This window comes from Haplochromis burtoni, unplaced genomic scaffold, assembly GCF_018398535.1.
Source record: "Haplochromis burtoni strain Fernald_Lab_line unplaced genomic scaffold, NCSU_Asbu1 Contig_675, whole genome shotgun sequence".
In the NCBI taxonomy this organism is placed as follows: Eukaryota; Metazoa; Chordata; class Actinopteri; order Cichliformes; family Cichlidae; genus Haplochromis; species Haplochromis burtoni.
Genome location: NW_024583036.1, coordinates 161,856 through 185,379, shown reverse-complemented (window position 1 = coordinate 185,379; position 23,524 = coordinate 161,856). Strand labels below are relative to the sequence as shown.

Here is a 23,524-nt window from a genome sequence, read left to right as displayed (position 1 = left end):
CAGTTCTTGAACTTTTTCTCTCTTGACCACAGTTTTTTCCCAATACTGATTGGTAGATTAGGATTCCACTTGCTGTCACATATATATGATCTTTAAAAGTTGTATTATTCATGTTAGACATCAGGGTTTAAAATACTGGGGTAAATGTACTGTGTGCAATCCTTCCAATCAAAATGCTGTCTTCAATTAAAATGTCCATTTCAAAGATTTCTTTTGCTGCTTCCGTGGACCAGAGATCCACCAATCAGCACCGAGTGAAGGTACGCTTTCAGGGGTTAGGATTTTAAGGTTAGCTGTCTGTTAGACTTCACTGCACCTAACTGACAGTTTTGCACCATTTTTAGTGCAATTTTCTAACCAATAATACGGCTCCTATGCAATCAATTGACACACTGTCCAAGAAATTTATTCTCCAAGTTTGTGAGTGAAATAGGTTTTTTTGGATGCTACTCAACAGATTGTCTCTGTGTGATGCAATTAGAAAATAATTTATATAGTGGTGGCAAAAGCACTAAAATCAAGGCTTCAAAGCTGTAGGTAACCTCACCTTGGCTACACCTGTATTTAAATTCTTTATTTTGACTCCAGACAGGCCAGGTCATACTTTTCTGTAATACCAATTTGTAACATAGGATGGTGCAGTAACAGTGCACTGATGGGGGAAATACTGGTACTACAGTAAGACAAGTACTGCCAGTTAGTGCCACCAGCACAAACTCGCAAAAGTAAATAAGAATATTCTTAAAGTAAAAACATAAATACTAGAGTAAAAATCAGAGTCGTTTTCTTGACAGTTTGATAGCCCCAAAAAAGGACTACTTAAACTATGTGACAGGTCTTTTTTTATTAAAATCTCAAAACTTTATTCAGTCAGTCATCAACAAATAATTTAATGCAGTTTTTACAAAGCCAGAGACTTTTGATAAACAGGCACGTATAGAAGAAAACCAGAGGCTGGGTGGAAACCCTGCACCTCAGACTAAAAACCATCACAGCATTTTTTAAATAAAGACATAATCCTGCAAGAGGAGGCAGCGCTTCACACCCTAATGATGACTACCCCATGGAAACCTAAGGAGGACATGTAAATTTTAAAAACAAGAATAAACAACAAAGAATAAAACAAATACATAAAAGGCCTTTAGAGTTTACAAAGAGTCTAAAAACTCCTCAAAGTGGAGCTCCACTTGCTTAAATCTTGTTTTTACAGACTTTTACCAAACATATAGACTTCTTGGCACATCATTCACACGGTTTTCTTTAAAGCATCTTTATACCCATCTTTCTTCTCTGTATCATATTAACTGATATTGAGGATTTGCACGTCTAGAATATTGATGCTCAAATCCAGCAGACTTGTCTTTGAGGTGGATTTACCCTCGAGCACATCACTAATACAGGTAACACCCTCTACTTGGCACAACAGGTGGCATTAATTTTTCAGAGTTTGGAGTGTAACAGCTGATTGTTGAAACACAGCTTGGAGTGTTTTGCTTGCATAGATTTAGTTAACGTTTAAACGTAAGGCAGCACGGTGACAACTGATTTTAAGCATGAGACTCTTATTTTGAAATGTCCGACAGCGATACCTTCAAGACCACAAATCTCCCGTTTTTATTTGCTTCACTAGTGTCAGGAATAAAAACAAGGTAAAAAACAGAAAACTCTGAAATGTCAACGATGATAAGTCAAATCTTATGTACACCTGAAATAAGGACACAGTGAAATAATAACATGATGCATTCAAGGTCATCACGTCTTTTCCTCCATTATGAATATGATGATTAGGTTGGCTAATCTTCTCATGCTCACACAGACACACCAGCAGCCTTTTATGCACACGCTCTGCATGTTTAGGGGTCGACAAAGGACACCATGATGTATCTGGTCCCTTTGGTGACGCGCAGGCCTTCGTGGTAGTGTGTCAGTCGACCTGGGTGCATGAAGGACCAGCCCTTCCTAGGAGACTCCACCTTACAGTCGTACCGCAGGAACCTGCAACCTCCACCCTGACACAAGTACACATGTTGCATTAAGAAAGGCAGAGCTTTAGGGAAATTATTCAGGATAGCATGTTCTTTGGCTTCTTGTTTATTCATCTTTAGATCAGCAGGCTGCGTTACCTCGTAGTCAATGTCCTTCCTGTTCAGGGCGATGTTGATAGTAAAGGTGGAGGAGTCATGATGTGGCCGCAATAATGGTTGCTCATCTGGACGGTAACGCACCACAAAGTTCATAATGGCTTGAGCCTGCATGTAGACAGTACCAGATCATTTTTAAGAGGATTAACAAAAGACAGCACAAACACAACAATGTTCCCAACATCAGATAAAAATCTGACTCAGAAACTTTCTAAAGAAAAACATGATTAATGTATAGCTCCTTAGCATTGTGGATTTGTATTCTCTTAGAGTGCAGTAGAGCACAGTGTACCCTGACTGTACCCTGGGGCAGATACTGAGGTTTTTTTCCTGTAATGCCTGCACTGTCAAAACCTTTGTAGTGGCTCAATATCTGGGATTGATTTCGAGGTAAGCATCGGTCTGAGATCATGAGATATTTCTGGGCTGAACTTTGGGTGAGGTCTTGAGAGAACCTCTGAGGACGCTAAGGAGTTATTCTGATGGACTGCACCTTGTGTTCAGGGTGTGCACCCTACCTTAGAGGAAGGCTCTGAATGATAAACGTATCTGGAACTTGAACACTATGGTTATTGTGTGGACAGTACCTCAACCCATGGGGTGACTCTAACCTTAATGTTGAGTCTGGACCCGACCCTCTGGTTAACGTCTGGTCTGTATCTTAGCGTAAGGGTCTTGACAGTACCTTGGTATCGAGTCTAAACCTAGGGTTTGGTCTGTATATTTAGGTGGGAGTTAGGCTATTGATGGTACTTTGGCAAAGACTCTACACTGAAAACCAAGATTTGGATCTAAACTACACTTTAGGCTAAAGTGTGGACTCAGAGGGTCTAAACTGTACCGTGGGATTAGGATCTCCTGAGCAATACCTTGGCACAAAGTCTTGAATTGAACCCTTAGGTTAGAGTGTAAACTATACTTTGGAGTAAGCTCTGGGCTCTCCCGTGAGGGAGGTTGTGGATTGAACTCCTTGGTGGGGTAGGGAGTCTGAACGTGAGACTGGGGTTAGGCTTTTACCGTACCCTGGGGTAGTAGCCAGGATAGAGTTTCTCAGTGACGGGGGAAATATAATCTTTGAGGAACTTGAGCCACTCCTTCTCAAAGCCGATCTGGTTCATGTGGATATCCACAGTTGGGACATTTTCATAACCGCCAGCCAGACGCTCATCCTAGAAACACAGAAAACACAAAACTGTTAAGTCTTAGTACTTACTTCTGCCCTTGTGTGACAGTTAGAATAAGTGTTTACCTTGTGCGTTCCACCAGACCACTCGCCACAGTCTTCCATGGTTTCTACCATATGGTCACACATTTTGTCTGAGAAAGCTGGAAACCAGTAAACATCTGGACAGGGCTGAAATACAGAGAGATTGTTAAACCCACGATGATTCTGTAACAATCATTAATAATAATCTGAAAATACTCTACATGGGAGGTGGGCTTTTTTTGCCTCTGGTTCCTGATTCCCCTTCCTCACTTTATTACCTGCTCTACATAAGTCTTCTCATCTTCAAAGATCTTGGAGTAGTTTTCGTGGACATACTTCTCCTTCCAGTCCTGCAAATACAGACAGACAGTCTGAGTTGTTTTAGCTTTACCCACATCATCTAATTTGAGTGTTCATGTACATTTTCCTGACCACAGGGTTGTCGAAGATCTGCCACATGTCTGGGTGGAGCCTGGACGTGTTGTAATTGGACGAGGCCACCAAACGGCCAAATTCGTCACGGTTGGACACATACATGAAGACTCCCTGTGGACATATTAAGTTTTGTTTGTATAAAGTTCAATGAAACAACATCATTGCTGCTTACAAAAGAGCTTTTTTGTAATCCACTCTGACTGTGCTTACAGTTAAAAGCAGAGAACGCTTGTGTTACCTGGTCTCGGATGCTCCTGCAGAACACCATGTCAGCGTCCATGCCCCCTTCATCCATATACAGGCTCACCTGGGACAGTTTAGTCCGCAGCACGCTGCCTTTGATCAGGTAGACCTGAGTGATGTACGGCACATTCCACAGACCTCTGCACAAACACAGGCAGAAGGTTGTTTTACAGACAGGATGTCGCGTCTCAGAGTTTGGTGCTGGTTTTTAAGTCTTATGGATTCATCTGTAGTTGGACTTGCTGACTTTCTGGACTTTTTCTAATCTGCCAAATGCTTTTTTTTTTTGCCATTTTTGCCTGTTTGAATCCCACATTTGGTTATCTATGCTATAGAATCTGGCACAGGGATCAAAGAAACCGAAACACCAGTGACCCCAAAACAATAGCCAAAGCAAAATCTCAACAACTGGAAACAACCGTGGCACTTAAGAGCAAGAGATCAGCTGAAAGGAGGAGAATCACTTTTTTCTTTAATGGGAAACCCATCTAAGGTTGGGGTTGGTTTGGGTTTAACCAGATGTTAAACAGTCACCTCTTCACTGGATACTAGAAATCACTCGCTTTCACATGAGGGCTCATTCGTTCAATGAAAAAACTAAAAACATATGTAGAGTCTCTCATATTTTTTACAATTAAAATCTGAACACACCAACTGCAACATATACATCATTATTATTATTTTCATTATGACATATCTATTCACTAAATAATGGAACATTTATGACAAACCGATAGAACAATCTAAAATAAAATCACTGAATCAGTTTGACCCGTTTTTTTATTACCTTAAAATGTAGAAATGGATAAACAACTATAGGTGGGTTTTGTGCTTCTGTTTCATTCATTTAACCTTTATTTAAACTTGAAATTATCTCTTTTGTGACAGTGTACTGGGCCACAATAGGCAGCATTAACCAGTTTCTGTGTGTTACTTACACCCTCTTGCCCTGGACGATCTCAATGTAATCTTCAGATCTGGAGTAGTATCCTTCAGGGCTTAGAGCGCCCCAGAAGTTACTCCACAGCTTTCCGTGTTTGGACAGCATGGGTGCTATGACAGACCTGCAAGAACAGCAAAGGATTTCAGGGAACTGCATTAAAATAAAAACCAACAGAATCTAACATAAAGCCTGAATACTGATAGCGCCTAATATCTGGAAAGAAGTAGCAGAAAGTAGTCTGAGAGTATTAAAATAGACGCAGGTTCCTTTAGTCTGAAGCCATTAGCCGTTTTTAAAATCAAACAGTGAGCTCAAAATAGTCAAAGTTATTTGGCTCCAGTAGAATAATCAGTGTTGCTGTTAACATTCAGGCATCCATTAAACTCCAGACAGCTTGAACTGAACCTTGGATTTACACTAATGGTCCTCATCTCGTACACCCTCTATGCTATTAGGGTCTAGATGGTACCTTGGCACAGAGACTGGACTGAGCTTTGGGGGTTAATGTCTAAGCTGGAAGAGATCTGTATTAGAGCTTGGGATAGTATCTTGATTTGGGGTAGAGCCTGTAATGGACGTTGAGGCAAAATGTGGCCTGAGCTCTCGGTTAGTGTCAGAGCTGTTTAGGAAAGCTGAATTTGACCTTGGAGTGATAGTCTGGACACAAATACCATCACAGGCAGGAGGAAAATAGCAAAAATGAACCAAACGTCACGAAAAGAAAATCTGAAATGATCCATCCTGGATCAGTCACCATGAAGAAGTCCTGATCATAAGCTTAATCTCCACAACGAAACCCTCGTTGGCCTGAAAAGCATTTAAATATTTGGCTGTCAGTTTTTAAAAACTTATCAACAAATATGCGACATTTTTTGTAGTCTTTTGTTTTAGTTTTTGAGTCTCATCCAGTGCAGATGTGCTCAGGGTTTTACTGACGGTGTAAACACAGCTTCTACGTACTTGTTCTCCTCCATCAAGATCCTCAGGATGTCGGGGTTCGTCAAAGCCACATCTGAGTCGATGCTGAAGTAGTAGTCGCACTCTGGATCCTTCTTACACACCTCGCTGCAGTCAAACAAACAGCCAGGAAGGTTCATTACCTTCGTATTTAGAGAGTTTCCATAAAGGTGACGGTCAGACGTATTTTTTTTATCTTACTACAGAAGGAATCTGACCTTTTTTTAATGTAGTTGTTCTAAATTAGCTCCTCTCATTAAACAGATTTAACTTCCTGGTTTATAAATAAGCTTCACAGAGCAATTTAAGTGTTTTGTTCTGCCTCATTTCCGTCTTTAAATGTCCTGCTTGAGGTTCCTACCAAGTCCTGGTTGCGAATGCTGGGTTTTAAGGAAAGAAAGAGATTCAAGGTTGTATACAGCAGTGAAAACTGCTCAATTCCTGGTTGTTTTTCCATGTTTTTTATGTTTCTCTGTCTCATCATAATGTCTACCTTTATTTTCCTGATCTTTGCGTGTCTTTTGTCCTTTTATTTCCTGTCTTTGTCTTCCTCCCGATTCCCTGATTGTTTCCACCTGTAGCGTATATTTGTCCTCAGAATTTATTCTCTGCCTCTTGCAGGTGCTTATTTGGGGATTTAGGTTTTATCGTATCTTTTGGATTTTCCTAAATTTGAACTTTTGTTTCAGATGAATTAATTGCTCACTTTTATTTCATTTATATGTTGGCAAAGTTCTGCAACATGCAGTTGATGAACACTATGAGCTGTACATAAATCCAAATAAAACCACAGAAGGAAAACTACTGTTTATTTCTGCCTTATTTTAAAATAAATAAAGGTTTTAAAGGTTGGTACTAAAAATGAAAATAGTTAAATATTTGTACATATTTGAGACCACTTTTGCTGACAGTGTTGATAACATCTTTGAAACCTACCTTTCGTTTTGGTGTCATATCTCCTTTTTCCAGGACTTCTTATATTTTACTGTTTTAAAGTTTTTATAATGTCCTTAGAGGTTGTGCACTCACACAGCCATGGTTCTGGCTTCGTCCTCCTTCAGGTTCTCCTCTGGTCCGACTACCCGGGCGTCTGGGAACAGAGACCTGTGACGCTCCCAGAACTTCTGGATGTGACGCTCGTGGTACACGACCTGCAGTACAGGGACACAACAGGTCAGAAAGCACATGACACAGGAAGGAAGTTCTGTATGCTGCAAAAATTAACTTTGGCTCTAAATTTAGTGAACAGGCAAAACATTTTTCACAGTTGAAGGCTACTCAAACTACTCTCTGCTTGAGCCACAGTCAGGAACCTTTTCCTTGTGTCAAAGTTGCCTAAAATCTCTCAGTGAGACAATTCTGACTCTTTAATTGTGAATCTTTTTCCTCCCTCTGATGTTCCAGTGAGAGCAGTGAAACTGGAACTCTGTGCGAGTGTGCATCGTACGTTGTTGTGGATGAAGAGGCGAATCCTCGTTTTTGGGTAGTTCAGAGTGGACAGGCGCTCCAGGAACTCCTCCATGAAGGGAGTTGCGTGTTCGATGAAAACAGCGACGTAGACCAGAGGCATCTGTTCGTCCTGAACACACAAACACACACGTACAGTTCAAACACTGACAGGAAAACCTTTTCTCCTCATTATGTCCTCCACTGAGTGGTGCAGGCACCTCACTGAAGAAGAGCAGGTCCTCGTCGCAAATCCCGCAGCCGGTTTCATAGGTCCACACCGTGGGGACGTAGTTACCGAGGTAGTTCAGCTGCAGCTGCAGAGACAAGCAGATGTGCAGAATTATTAAATATATGTGTTGTGTTTGATAATCAGATTTTTAATGATAGGCAGGAACAGTTTCAAGTGTGAGGCTTTAAAGATCAACGAGTCTTTAGTTTTAAACAGCAGCACAGTGGTTTACTCTAATGCTGGGCTTACACTGTGCGATATTTGGCCATTTTGAGCCGATATTTCAGTCATGCAACCGTTTTGGGGATCGGCCCGAGTTTGGCCTTCATCGTGTATACGTGGGGTAACGAGAAGCGATTAACACCTCACGACCATCAATCGCTTGGTCGGGAGGATTTCAAACAGGTTGTCACCGCAGCCGCTCACACTGCTCATGTGCAAACACATAGATGTCGGTGAAAATGACGGAGCAGCTGTGCAGCGTGTGATCTGGACACAAGCGATGGAGGCACAACTTGTACAACTTTGGAAAGCTCATCCGAGCCTTTTCGATGTGGCCTCACAAAATTATCACGACCACAACAACCGTGAAAATAGTTGGATTTACACTGCTGCTCAATCACAGCTGCCTGATCATGTTTTTCATTAGCAATTTAGCAAAGTTGATGGTGGTGGTGTGTCCGTGTGAGTGAAAGACAGAGCGAGCGACAGATTTTGTGTTATAAGCTTCATTTTACGGAAGCACAGTGTGAGCACTCAGGTCGCATCAGAGCATCGGGCCGTATAGTGTGAGACCCTCGCGACCTACGAACTTCTAACCCCTGCGAGTCAATCGTGCAGTTTGAGCAGGAGCTGAATAACACGACTGAAAGAAATCGCAGTGTCTGCCCAGCTTAACACGTCACACCTGACTCCTGATCACAAAATCTGTCTGTGCTCTGGTTTTACCATCACATTGTCGTGTTACCTTGGTGGGTCCGTTGCCATGGATAACAACAGGAAGCGTGTCGTAGGCGACATTCCTTGCTCTGACCTTTGCCCTCTCGAATTTCAAGACGACCTCATCTAGAAAGGAGATTTAGTGTAAGTGTTTCTGCTCAATAAGAAACAGCAGTTCCTCAAATGTCCACTTGAGGCTCCAGTGGGAAGTCAGTCCTCATAAGCTCGTGTTAAAATGTCCAACTTTACCGTAGAAACAAACACGACACACCTTGATTCAGTCAGACCAAAGATATATCCTCATAAGAGCCTGAGTACAGTAATAGCACGTTGAAAAAGTTGGACAGATTTATGTCAGAAAGGCATGAATACACATGTATAATAAACCTTTTAATATCTGAATTGAAGTATTTCACATTCAAATCAGAGGTTTTCAGGATGAAGTAACCAGTAGAGTGAGTAACAAAAACCAGAATGAATGTTTCCTTACAAATCGTGGAGCTTCACAGGGCTCTATTATCGATCCTCTACTTTTTACTCAGGTTTAAACTGTGTGCTTGTAAAAGTGAGTCATCCCCCACAGACTGAAATAAACATGTTTACAGCCTGATACAAAAAGTTGTTTTGGTCTCTGTAGCTAATCTCCCCCCTCATAACAACAGGCTTAGAGTTGCATTAACAGGATTGTAGCCTCTTTGACTAACAGCTGGATGGAGACAGAGCTGGTTCACGTGTAAACTGAGCTCTCACATATTTGTGTTTCTTACCAACAGCTCCGTTCAGGTTTTGGAAGATCCGGGATCGATGATCCAGGGTCATGTTAAACTTGGTCTGATGTGACAATAATAAACAGAGCAGCTTTGTCAAGATTTAGACTTTTACAGATAAATTCAGACATGACAAGCTGGGCGAATATCTGAGATTCAAAAACTCTTCTTCTCTGAAATCACTGCTGGCCTAGTTTTCTAAGAATATGTTCAAAACAATTCAGTTTTTACCCAGCAGTACAGATTAACTCGTTTTGTCTGCAACGTCAAAGACCGTCGACCTGAGGTAACATTAAAGGAGCCAACCTCAGACTAATGTTACTTGTTACTAATGGTAACAAGAAATGCAAAGTGAACTGCAGCCATTATCCTGTCATTGGAGGGAACAGAGTGTGAGGAGGTCTTGTTCTTTAACTTGCATTACAATTGGTACAGAAAAAGTATTTACATGAAAATGTTCCTGTTGTGACTGCGACTTGTTCTAGTGGCTCCAACAGTGGCTATAAAACTGTGGGTTACTTTTGTTTTTTTAATGTTTGCGAAGTTGTTTTTACCCTGTGCGTCTTGTCCAGGTAGATCCTGGTGTAGAAAAGTTGGTCGTCATCGCTGTCTTTGTACTTCCACTGCTGGACAATTGCACTGATCTCTGGAGCATAGCCGATGAACCCTGAAGAGCAAGAAGTCGTGTGTTACTTACTGCTTTAAACTTTTTATAGTATTTTAAAGGAATAGCAGCGAGCTCCTTACCTCCTGAGTTCAGGTAGCGTTTCCCAGTACGCACCTCGGGGTATTTGGAGGCCAGGCGCTGGTCAGGCCAGCAGAAACCCTCAGCTGAGAAAATGACTTTGTGACCCAAACGGGAAAACTTGGACAGCAGCTCCTCAGGACCCGATGCAAAGATCACATCGTAACTGCATGGAGAGAGAAAGAGGGGGGCCTGTTACTGTTTGCAACAGTTTGAATGTGTGGGATAAGCAGACAGAGAGCATGTTTATGACAGAAACAATCAGGACTGAACACTGAGCAGTGGCTAGAAAGAGTGAGAGCCACGTCAGCTTACATGTAAACAGGAAAAATAAAACATTTAAAGGACGATAAATGGAAGAAATTACAGTAAGAGTTCAGCGTGAGCTGCAGACCTCCACAGTCGAGTGTGGCTCATTCCCAACTTTATCCGTCTCTTTCCAGAAAGTCTGAAGTAATGACCGCCTACAGCAGCTCCAGTACAGAGTTTAAGGTGTTCATTAAAACCTAAAACAGGACACAGAGGGGTCTCCTGCTCCTGCTGTGGTCTCCCCTCTACCAGATGATCACCTCGTCTCTGTGATGTTCCACAACTGGGTTATACTGGAGGAAATGGGGGTTTTACAGTTGTGGTCAGAGGTTTAAATACAGTCTTCAAGGGCATGAATTCATGGCGATTCTGGACTTTCCATGATTTATTTGAACTGTCCCAGGCTTTTTCAGGGTGGAAGAATTGCGCAGCAAACATCAGACATTACCAAAAGAAACTCAATTGAGTTTGAATTTACTGTGTTTTGGATTTTCTCCAACCTTTTCTCTCTAAGGGTCAAATATATGCAATATATGCATTCACTCAGTTAAATTTTTGTGGTGCTGAAGGTTCTATAGTGTATTTTAGCTGGGCAAGGCCAAAGCATATTTACTTCCTGTTAGAGATCATGATTGATTACACTTGGCTTCTCTTGGCAGAATAAGAGGGAGACAGTATGTCTGTGAAGGTTCTCAGTCATCCAGCAGTCCATCTGCATCTAAAGGACAAAGGTCACTCTTTCGAGGATGCCAACGTTCACATTTTGGACAGAGAGGACAGATGGTTTGAAAGAGGAGTGAAAGAAGCCATTTATGTCCACTGTGAGCGACCATCTTTGAACAGAGGCGGTGGGTTTACGACACCAACTCTCTGCCATCTATAATCCAGTTTTGAGATCCCTTCCCAGACGCCTTAACGCCCACTCACATCCTGGGCCATCTGACCTCAGGAAATCACATGATAGGGTGGGGCCAGGTTTCACAATGAGCTCACCCGAAACCTCTGGCTGATTGTGACCCACACCCGCTTTCACACTTTGGCTCATGTGATTAGGTAGAGATCATCAGGGGGTCCTTTGTCCCTCTTTGGGGGGATATTTCCACTGGGTTTAATCTGGGACTCTCCACCATTTGACCTTAGAACTGAAGAAGCTTCTCGGATGAGAGGGAAACTCTTCAAGCAACTAAAGAGTCCAGACGCTTTTCTTTCAAGCTATTAGAGCAATGAGAGCACCTTCACAGACTCTGACCCAATGCCCCAATAGTATTTTAATTTAATTTTGTTATTTTTGGTCCACAATTTGCGACCTAGCTTACACAGACAGTTTTGGGAACCACCAGCCTTTTTGCAAGGAAAAATGTATTCGTACGCCCTAAAACTGGTTAGTGAGTGGCCACTGGAGGTCGCTGGACTACAAACCTGTGACTGCTTTGGTTGCAAGAAGATTGCCATGAAAGATGATGACCTGTCTGCAAACGCTCGCTAATTTACCACCATGTGACAGTGAAACTTGAAAAAGGTCGACCGAACCTTAGCTTCAAAGTAAAAGTTTACATTTACTACTGCAGCCAATACATTTTAAAGTCGCAAGTTTTACTTTGAAGGCAAAAGTTATCCATTGTGTGGTTTTTCTGCCATGTTGCGAGTCAATGAGTCTTTACATGCAAGTCGTCTTTTATGTAAACTACAGGAGACCGTGGAAATCTATTAAAGACTGAAGCGATCCAAAAAATGAAGCTTTCAGTGCAGCACCGTGTGCTTCTTCCATCTTCATGGTTTATCATTTGCTAACTTGTCACGAAACATTTTTCTCCTAACAACCAGTGGCCACCCATCCTTCCCCAGGCCTCCGTGACTGGGTTTGTATTTCTGGACTTGTCTGAACTTTAACTTTAGTTAACAGTAACAAAACTGGAGCCCAGAACCAGTGAAATCCCTGCACAGGTCACAGGTGGTGCCTGAGCTCTGATTTCACTGTTTATCTGCTAATCGAACAATACGAAAATTCATATCATTCATTTTTGTGAGAAAAGCTTTGTCCTCGTGTGTGTCAAAGTAGGTCAGAAAGAAAAAGTAAAGACACAACAAAAGCAGCGAAAACTGAGACAAGATAAAGAACAGGAGGAGTAGAGCTGTGAAAAGACAGAAATCAGGACTGATGGGAACGATAAGTATATCACACACACGCACACACACACACACACACACACACACACACACGCGCACACACACACACGCACGCACACACACACACGGTGTTTACCTGTCCACAAACATGATGACGAGCTCCGTCTTCTCCGAGTGTTTCTGCACCTCCTTCTTCAACCATCTCACCTTCTGACCTCCACCCACCGTCCGAGCGACGTCGCCTCCCTTCCACTCCTCGCCCAGACCCAGGACCTGTACACCACCGTCATATCATTAAACTCATTTGCATCCAATAAATCCTCTGACAGCTGATCTGCTCGTGTGATCACTGAAAGTGTTTCTAAAGGATCTGCAGCACAAAAAAACAGAAACAGTTTTATTTTTCTCCGCTGGAGTTGTTCCTGCACCTTAAACAAAGACGTTTTACTGCAGTCAGAGCTGCACTGTGTGGCATCAGACATCAGCAGCACCTCAGCCAGGGATGTAATGGATTACTCTTTAATGACACTAACCTCACCAGGTCACAGGTTACTCTTTAACACAAAGTTACCCAGCAGTGTAACTTGTGTGTGTGTGTTACCTTCACAGTGTAGTTGAACTCTTGGGCTGTCCTCATGAAGCGCAGGAAGCCGTCCGTCTCCTCTGTTGCCACGGTGATGACCAGCAAGTTTTCTGCAAACACATCAGGTGATCAGCATGACGTTGTCAAATCAACAGAGAACTCTTGTTTTTTGTTTTTTTTACAACTGGTAAATATATAACGATCCATTTTGGCAAATATTGAAATATTTGGAGGATGTGCTGCTGTATGCTGGTAACACTCAGTCCTGTTTGCAGATACGAGCAGCTGCCAGAGTTTCCCTGCAGGCTTTTTATTAGGAATTGGGAGCAGAATTCCTCTGAAATTCCAGGGAAAGTCAAAGAGGGGAGGAGTAGCATGGGGGAGGAGAGGGTCTGTGACCAAAGCCCCTGCTGTGCTCCTGAGGGTCTGACGTGTTTTAACGTGCGAGAGCAATAACACTTTCACTGCAGCGCAGGGCCGAGAAAACAGCTGTGCAACAAAGCTCCTTAAATATCCCGAGAAATCGCTCCCATCCTCTCTCTGTGCAAACAGCTGGTTCAGATACCATCAAACCAAACATGGGAAAAGCTCCTCCTCCTCCTCTGCTCCTTTTTTGGCAGCGTTTGATTGAAAGTGTCTCGAAAGTTTACTGTGAGGTTTCCAGCCAGGTGTCACGGTTTTTCAACACGTCATTAAATAACGACGTCCCCTTCCCACCAGCAGCACTCATGGGTAGTTGTGTTTGAGTTCAGCTGAGCTGTGCGAGTGCATATGGAAGGAAATTCTCCTATTTTTAACCCCCATCGTTTTTATTCTTTAGAACTTCTAGATTTTTGAAAAAGGAGTTTTCCTTCCCACTGTCGCCAAGTGCTCACTCAGTCTGACTGTTGAGGTTTTCACTGTATTATTGCAGGGTCTTTGCTCTAAAATGTAAAGTTGTTATGCCTTTGTGCTATATAAATAAATCTGAATTGAATAGAATAGATTCCTAGGGGTGTGTCAAAGGTCATTGTCAACAACCAATGAAAGTCTCTGCAGCTGCCTGCGGGGCAGACTCTGGGTCTCGAACTAAAAGGAAGGATTTCAGCCTCCATCTTATGGCGGGTGTTTGGCTTTGTAGATGGCAGGTCTTTGTATTGTATCTGTCCAGATGTTAACTCAGGCTCACCCAGCTGCTGAGAAGCTCCAGCTCCCAAAAATCCAGCTGCTACCAGAAGTCATTCAGGATTAATTATTAAATAACTGATAAATATCTTTTCGTTTTTTTAATTCCATCTTTCTAAATTCGTCCTCTGCAAACTTTAAACGGAATACATCAGCTCTGAAACTATAAATAAAAGTTCCAGCTGTGGAGGTCTGTAGCTGGAATAAGTGTGAATCCTCATGTGAGGCTGAATGGTGGGAAGGTTTCTTCCTGTTTGTGGCTCGAGTGTTGGACAACAACCCCCCCCGACAGCACTCGCACAGCTGTGGGGGTTTGTTGTCTCTTTCCTCATCACGCTGCTTTCCTAATGAATGAACGACAAAAGCAGATGTGCGCCAGCGAAACCGAGTCACATCCTGACAAACGATCCATAAAGTGACCTCTGTCCAGGTCTTCCCTCCATGTTTATACTGAATCATTTCCATAACCAAATATGAGCAGAATTCATATTTCGCTCCTTCTTACAAAGATGTTTGTGTGTTTGCCAACTCTCATGGAAATATGTTGAAATATGACATGCATGATGAAAATGTAAAAAATGTAAAGACTTCCTTTTTCCATTCCTTGATTTGAATCTGTGGGACCAGGCCGGAGATGTGGAGCCTTGGAGAATGTTACAGATCCAAGCAGCAGATCTGAGTGGGCTCATTTCTTTCGTTTTCACATCAGTTTGCACAGCGCGCACATCATAAACACATTTCAAATTCTTTCTCAGCTTTGGTCAAATATTTTTTAAGACAAGTAGAACACTTAAACATCGAGTACTGGGGATTTTCTTCTTCTAATGAAGCCAAAAATTTTTCCACCTGAGTGTTTTTAGGGTTACAGGCTCTCAAAGTACAAAGAAATATTGGCCCAAATGCAGCACTTTTTACTCGTTTCATAGCCCTCTTAGCTATATAGTTCAGAACATTTAGCACAGTTCATCAGCACAGTTTAAACACAAGCAGTTCATACTATGAAGGTACTACAGCTGATTGTGAGGGGTCAGGAGGGAACGTTTCACAGGAACGGCCCATATGAAGGAAATACAGGAAGTTTATATCAGCATAAACATTTAATGTTTGTCCAAATAATGTTTGCATAATGTCACTGTGCTAGTGTTAACAAGCAGAACCGTTCAGAGCCTCACACATGCAAGCACGCAGGCCTACAGACCGTTCAGAACTACCTGCCGGGTTCAGGTGTTTGAAGTTAAACCTATCTGGACATTTTTATTCTCTACTCAGGTTAAACATGATATACAAGTCACTTGGAAAACTTAAACATGTTGTTGTTTGGGTTTTTTTTTTTTTTGAGTAAATCGGTTTGGCTGAGATAAAGTTATAGTTTTTACACAGCTGAATAAAGTCAAGCAGACAGCTGATTATCAGAAGTGTGAGATGCTGGAGAATTATACTCCGGTGTCCTGTTATATTTTAGATAGCAAGGAGTTTATTAAACTTCACCGAAACAATCTGCAAATTTCATTAAAATTGAATAAACTATCATCTTGTCTTTATTTTTAGTTAGCACAGACCTTAAACACTTAAAGCTGTAAGCTAATGATAGTTATATAAGAGCAGATGCTGCTGGTGCAATAGCTGTACGTTTTACGTCCAGTGGATGATGATCTGATTAGTCGACTAATGAAAAAATAATCGGTGACTAGTCGACATCAAAATAATCTTTGTGGTCAGCCCTACTACCGACCATGTCTGAGCTGATCCCTGTTCTGCTTTTTAAGGACCGACCACACTAAAAACCACCTTCTTCCAACCTGCCAGGAGCATTTTCCAGCCTGATGGGAGCACCGTGTCAGAAGACAACACAGAGCCTCGGAAAGATCCCCAAATTAAAATCTTGGGCCCATGGACACATCTTAATCTGATCCACAATCTATGATCAGTGCTTAAAAAGCAGGTGGACAAACAGGAGCCCACAAACTGTGGTTAACTAAGAGCCACAGAGATCTGCAGGAGTTATGAAGAAGAACAGACTGTTCTCTCTGTTGAGGTCAGGAAAGCGATTCCGCTCCCTGAAGACCAACACAGAGAGACTGAGGAGGAGCTTCTTCCCGCAGGCGATACGGTCTCTCAATCACACCACCACACAGTACTGACCCACACATAAGTTCTTACACACACTGGACATTCTGGACTTTGTTTTCACTTCATCACTTAAATCACTTTAAGCATATTTGCACTGCACAAGACATAATGTGGATTGCACAACACTGGTCACTATATTCTTCATTTCCAGTTAATACTTGTACAGCTCTGTTGGACGGTGGGAGGAAGCCGGAGTACCCGGAGGGAACCCACGCAAACACGGGGAGAACATGCAAACTCCACACAGAAAGACCCCGGCCTGGTGTTGGTTGAAACTCAGCTTGTGGGGATAGGTTAATTGGAAATCCAAATTGCCATAGGAGTGAATGTGAGTGCGAATGGTTGTCTGTCCCTGTGTGTTGAGCCCTGCGACAGACTGGCGACCTGTCCAGGGTGTACCCCGCCTCTCGCCCTATGACAGCTGGGATAGGCTCCAGGCCCCCCGCGACCCTGAAAAGGATAAGCGGAAGGAATGGATGGATGGACTTGTACAGCTGCTGTTATTGTGTATATATTTATATTTCTTCATACATTCTTATATAGTTCTATATGTGTATTTTGTTGGTTTTTTTTTTCAGTTATTTTATTTCTTATTCTCCCAGTTAAATTTACCCTTCATTCTAATTTGTGTTGTACAGTTATTTCATTTTTAACCTTAATTTATATTTTATTCCTTCCTAGTTAAATTTACCCTTTTTAATTTTCATATTTATTTCCTATCTTATTCATAGCCTTTTCTTTTTTCTTTAGGTCACGAGCAGTTGTCCAAGCATTTCACTGCATATCGTACTGTGTATGACTGTGTACGTGACAAATAAAATTTGAATTTGAATTTGAAGAGTCAACACTGTAAATGACTCCTATAAAAGTCTGTCACAGAAATGTAAAAAATAAATAAAAACTGATGAAACACAAACTCTGTTACGTTCAGCCAATAGAAACTCGCCATGCTCAGTGTCACAAGTCAGATTCAGAGCTGCTGAGCACAACATGGAGGAAGTGCTCAGATACACAACAACCTCCCAGAGGAAGAAGGCGAGTTTAAGTAAGATGCTCTCACAGGTTCACAAACTCACTTTGTGACAGAGGTACAGCCTCTCGGGGTTAACTTCACGGTGTCTGTGATTGTCTGAGATGTTTTAGAGAAATACGTCTTCAGCTGGGCTGTGTTTAAAATGTGCCACAGAACCTGAGAAAAACTGAGACACTTCTTGTGAGCTCAGATATCTGAAGCCTTCAGATGAGCTAAAACACCAGCTGATTATCTATTATTAACAATTTAACAGCTTCTTTATATACACAAAAAAGGTGTTTTACTAAAATATAACAATCCTGGCGTTCCTCTGAAGAATAAGCATCAGGACTGGGATAAAAGTGCGAGCAAAGAATTCACTTTTATGTATCAAAAGACCAAAACTCAAAGATCCTGAAGGAGGAAGAACCTGTAAACTGATTATTGATTTGATCAATGAATTAATCTCGGGATAAAGCAAAAGAAGTCTTTAAACTGGATCCCATAAATGAGTGAAAATGGCCTCAGATTTCAGTCAAATATTTAAAAATATATATTTTTCAGTTATTTTTTCTGTTATTATCTGAGTGTCTGTGAACTTTAAAAAAAAAAAAAAAAAGGTTTACAACAAGAAGGACATCTCGTCGTCAGTCTCACTCTGCTCCCTTTAAAAACGCCTCACATAAGTAATATAAACATGAATACAAACCACAGCTGAGCAAACAAACCTCACAGGGACGCACCAAAGACAGGATGGAAAACACAGATCAGATTTAAACCGGTTATTCTTTTGAAAAACGTTTATTCTGTGTAAGACATCATCTCTGCTTCACAGACCTGCCAGTGAGAGGTTCATGATGGAAATCATTAATCCTGCTACATAAAACGTGCTGTGGGCTCCCACAGTGGCTTTTTAAACCTAATTTAATCCACTTACAATACATGTTTTACTTATTTAAATGCAGTTAACTAAAATTCTTTATTCTAATACGATTATAAAATATGCAATCAAAATGATCACACTATTTTAAAAGTCCCAGCTCTCATTTGAGGCTGTAAAACCTCGTTTGAGTGGGTTGATCAGTGATTTGTAATCTTTACTGCTGAATGTAAGCATCCCTGCGTGAATGTGTCTGTTTGTGGGGATGTCTAACTTTCTTTAATATTTGAATTTTATCCGATATGCGAAGCACTTTGTACCTTTGTGTTTCTGTGATTAAAACTGATACATGTTAACCACGCTGTGTGGTAGATTATACGTGGAAAAATGGAAATAAAGATCCAGGAAACAAAGTTGCACATTAAGATTTTCCAGAGTTTAGGGAATCATTAATAACCTGTAGGGATTACAATAACAGTATATGAGGTTATAAAGGGAGCAGGTCCACCGTGAGCCCCTCGGGTGAGTATTTGGGGTCATTATTGAGACTTTTTGTGATATTTACATTTTGCTCTGACATGAACACAAACCCCTGTTAAAGTTTGCTAACGGTCCTGTGGCGCTAACGGTTTTAATAATTAATAAACATCCTTCCTAAACTCACCCAGCGGCTGAATAACGGAATAAACTCTGAAAATAGTGAAAAGGTTTGTGACGTGATGAGCAGCCTTTCCGTAACCCACCCCGAGCTCCACAGCTCCAGCGGGTCACGGTGGTCCGCCCGGCCGACCAGGGGACCCCGCACAGCGGTCTTACCTGGAGAAAGCTTCCGCTGTTCGGCCCACACGGCGCCCTGGAAAAAGGCGAGAGACAGCAGGCGGAGAAGAAAACTGGAGGACATATTGGATGTTTGGACACGGCTCCGTTTAGACTGTAGGCCGTAGCTTTAGTCCACTCTTTCTCCTCTCTTCCCGGCCCTCTCTCTTCACGTTCACAGCTCAGTCGGCACTCGACTCTCGCGATACTCGTCACCTTTTCCGACTTTTAAAAGAAAGTCAACAGAAACCGCAAAAAGCTATCCAGCCAATGAGAACAGAAATGACGCGATACAGCTTTGACGGACAGAGCTGGTATCCAATCAGCACAGATAGTCGGAAATCCACCAGCCAATAAGAGGCAGACATATGGGAACTTTTTTTTCTCTTCGTTTCTCGGTGGGCTAAACCACAGAAAGTTCGTGAAAAATGGAGTACGTGAATCTTTGCCACGTCTGAGGCTTTCAGGAGAGGGAGGGAGAGGGAGAGACATAGCGAGGACATGGAAAAACGGAGAGAGAGCGTGCGTCGGCAGAGGTTTTATATAGCTTTAAAGTCGCATGTCTGCAATAAAATCTATAATGATGTTTAATCATTATAATTACACCCAAAATGTATTCATAATTTAGTATTTATTTACATAATTTATTTAAGAAACAATTAACATTTTCCTAATGAAATATTAACACTGTGAGTTCTTTTCCTGACATAGCATGCATGAATAAACTCTCAAAATCGTTTTTCTTTAGCTCTTTTGTAAAAAATCACTTTCTCCCAAATAATTGACTCAAAATATAAAAGTAAAGAACTGGGTGAAGAGACTGCAAACATAGCTGTTCTGTAAATACAGCAATCCAGCATTTATTCTACATTTACCATCTAGTAAGCTAAAAGCATACGTTATTAGAGGGTGGATGTATGGGATGCTCTAAACTCTAGATCACTGGTTTCTTTCTGTGTGTCTCAGGATTTAATAAAACTACAATCTACACCACAGTGTCACAACAAGGGGCCCAACATCTTATTCCTGGTCCCAGTTGATTAACACTGCAGTGTTAATCAACTGGGACCAGGAATAAGATGAGATAAGATAAGATAAGATAAGACTTTATTGACCCCACGGAGGCAAAATTTGTGCTGTGTTTCGTTGTTCTTGTAACATTGACAATTAAATCTATTCTATTCAATAGGGGGGTCATGTCAGTAAAACACGAGTATAGATGTATAAAAAGGAGGCAGAGGTTTTATAATACCTTTTAAAAACCATTTCTTTCAAACTAACCTGGTTTTAATTTTCATTTGTTTTAAAGATAGTATTTAACTCTTTGTACTCTTAAACTCTTTAACTCTTTACTCAAGATATGAAAGTAAAGATCTGGAGAAAGAGACAGTAGCCACACTTTGTTAGCAATTACAACAATCAGACATTTAGTTATTGTATTTTTTATTTTATTAAACAGATTTCAGTCATATCACAGTAATCCCTGGATTAACTAGTGGGAAGTGACCAATTATGCTGGAACATATAGCAGGATGTTTTAACAAAACATGACAAAGGCATGCTATGGAAGAGATCCAGAGATGATTAAATTCAGAATAGTGTATAAATGCACTAGTCACACACACCATGCTTCCACATCATGCTAATTATAGAGTTCCACAGGGTTCTGTGCTAAGACCAATTCTGCTTACATTATACATGCTTTCCTCCAGCCTATGTTATCTGCTTTAAGGTACACATTTGAGAGTTATGCCAGGGATTCAAGTCCTTCTGATCTGAGTATTTTTTTTAAGTCATACACAGGGAAGATGTAAAATTAGTAACAAATGTCAAAGAGGGAGGACATACAGGCAGGGATCCAAGTGACCACACTTTATTTACAGTGAAAGTTTAAAGGTCTAATCTCTTCCAGGCTTAAATCCAGAAAATGTCAATTTTCCCCCAGAATCCACACCAGATTTTGCTCATCACTTTGTGTCTGATAATCTTTAGGGATGGGAATCTTGAAACAGTTGTTTCAAGACTGTGTTGAGCTTCTTAAGCTCATATGTTTCAAAACACTGCACGGAAGCATGGTTCAACACACCCAGGTCACATGACCATGACTTAACAAAGTTTTGATGTGTTTCACTTCAGTTTCAAGAGGTGGTCGAGGAGGCAAGACTCACCTCAACCTCGTAGTGTGTGGAGCAGCGGCTCCCCATAGAGAGCATTTTTCACCTGCACAAATGCCGCCTGGCAGTGATCCATCCATGAGACCAGATCTAGGTCAGGCCCACGAACCCAGGCATGAACTGATCATAGTACCCAGGCAGCTCCATGAACCGCCTCACTTCCTTTTTGGTCTTGGGGTGTGTGCAGGATGCAATGGCGGCTTACTTCTCCATCTGTAGACACACCTGCCCTCCCTCCAAGTGGAATCCCAGATACCGTACCTCCCTCTATCCAACTGCACACTTCTTTAGTTTGGCCTTGAGGTCTGCCTGCCTGCTTTAGGGACTCCAGAACCACGGCCACCCGCTGCACATGGTCTGCCGAGGTGTTACTGTGGAGGATCACATCATCGAGGTAGGTCTCAGCATATGCAGCATGCAGCCACAGCACCCGGTCCATGAGGCTCTGGAAGGTAACTGAAATGAGCCAAATTGGTACAAACCGTCAGGGTAGAGAAGTGTCTCCTCCCCAGAGTCAGTGTCCCAAACAGCTGTTCTGCTGCTGTCATTTGGCTGCATGTGATGATCCAGAACTTCTGCCGATGATTTTGGACAGAGAGGCCCAATCTATCCAAAATGGCCCTGCTGATGTCATCGAAGCTCTGCTGTGGGGCTGCCGGCAGGCTCAGAACCTCGGACTGCGCCTCTCCCAACAGCAGCGGTAATAGCTGCAGGCCACTGATATGCCTCTGTGTTGGACTAAAATAGGGGTCAGCAACCTTTAAGATCCAAAGAGCCATTTGGACCCTGTTTTCACTGAAAAGAAAACACTTTTTGACATCTAAAATGAAGATAACACTGCATACATTGTTTTTTACCTTTATGCTTTGTATAAACCACTATAGTGTGTTGTTTATGAAATCCACGAAATGCTACAAAGTAAATGAAATTTTATTTATGTAATGAACACATTTTAAACTCTTAAAAAATTTATAACAAAAAATCAATTTAAATCAATTAAAAAGCTGAACTTAAATTATCCATGTAGCAAACAAAAACTGATCCTTATATCGCATTTGGGCTTTCGGAGCCTTAACCTGAATTCTAAAAATAATTGGAAAAAACACTACGCTCCTAAAAAATGAATAATAAATATTCACAAAATCTCTGCATGAATATTAATTTTACCTGGTTACCTGGTACCTGTATGGCGGGGCGTGGCCTGCAGTGCTGCTGCAGGAGAGGTGGTCGCGCCTGAGCCACACCGCCTTATAGTCTGTGCTCTCTCTGCTGTTGTGTTATGTGTCGGGCTGTGTGCCAGAAAGCTGAAGCCAGCTGCATGTGTACAGCAAACATCGTCGGGTCTGCCGTGGTTTGTTTACAATGGGACCTCTGCGCCCAGCGTCTGCAGACCGGGGCTGTACGAAGTCACTTTCATCTTTACGCAGGACTGTAGCTGTCGTCTGTGAGGCGTGAGTGGTTTTTGTTTTTACATAGTTCATGGTTGGGAATAGCTGCTCAATTATGTATGCGGATCCTAAGATCAACAATCCACAAATTAGGCATACTGGTAGGCCGCTCTCATCAGAAGTAAATGCAAACAAATCTGCCAAGACAACATTAAATCTTCTTCAGATATTTTTCTTATCTTACATTTCTCCATAATTTACCTGCTTGGGGTTGAAAGTCTCAATAAATGCATTGCATTTTGGCGGGTATATACATATATATATACCGGCTTCCGCGAGTTATTTTGATTAAATTTTAATATTATGATGAAAAAAAATTTAAAAAATAATTTTATTTTTATATTTCAAGATCATGATAATCTCTGTAATCATGTGAGCCAATGTGTGGACCGACTGCACAAGCAGCCATGAAAATGAGTCTAACCTCTCCTATTTTCACAGCTCGTCTGACTGTGAGTCCCAGCAGCTCTCAGCTGTTTGAATTAGACTTTGTATCTCTGAGTTGTCAGGACGAGGACAGCTCTGCTGGATGGACTCTGAGAAGAAACATAAGCAATAAAGTGATGATTCAATGTGGAAGAACTTTGGAAGATGGTCTGGTCTCCTGTAACATCAGCTACTATCAATGGGACAGTGGAGTTTACTGGTGTGAGTCCAGAGAGGGTCCCATCAGTAACATGGTTAACCTGACAGTCACTGGTAAGCTGAGTGTGTGGAGTTAGTGTTGATGAAGCTGTGTGTAAATGGATGAAATGCTGTAGTTTGTCTCTGTGTTGAGGTGGATCAGTGATCCTGCAGAGTCCTGTCCTCCCTGTGATGGAGGGAG

At 41.8% G+C, this 23,524-nt stretch overlaps 1 protein-coding gene across 1 annotated transcript; it reads right to left on the bottom strand.

The window, feature by feature from the left end:
- Positions 1 to 825: 825 nt before the first annotated feature.
- Positions 826 to 19,330, bottom strand: plod3 (procollagen-lysine, 2-oxoglutarate 5-dioxygenase 3). Its single transcript, XM_042215186.1, has 19 exons — positions 19,077 to 19,330; positions 13,093 to 13,184; positions 12,628 to 12,764; positions 10,058 to 10,221; positions 9,865 to 9,977; positions 9,311 to 9,374; positions 8,572 to 8,669; positions 7,594 to 7,689; positions 7,374 to 7,505; positions 6,956 to 7,077; positions 5,930 to 6,034; positions 4,965 to 5,090; positions 4,022 to 4,166; positions 3,781 to 3,894; positions 3,627 to 3,698; positions 3,391 to 3,495; positions 3,164 to 3,310; positions 2,124 to 2,249; positions 826 to 2,009 (listed from the first exon to the last, which is right to left on the bottom strand). The coding sequence occupies exons 1-19, from the start codon at positions 19,159 to 19,161 to the stop codon at positions 1,854 to 1,856; spliced, it is 2,199 nt and encodes a 732-aa protein (XP_042071120.1). The 5' UTR covers positions 19,162 to 19,330; the 3' UTR covers positions 826 to 1,853.
- Positions 19,331 to 23,524: the final 4,194 nt, after the last annotated feature.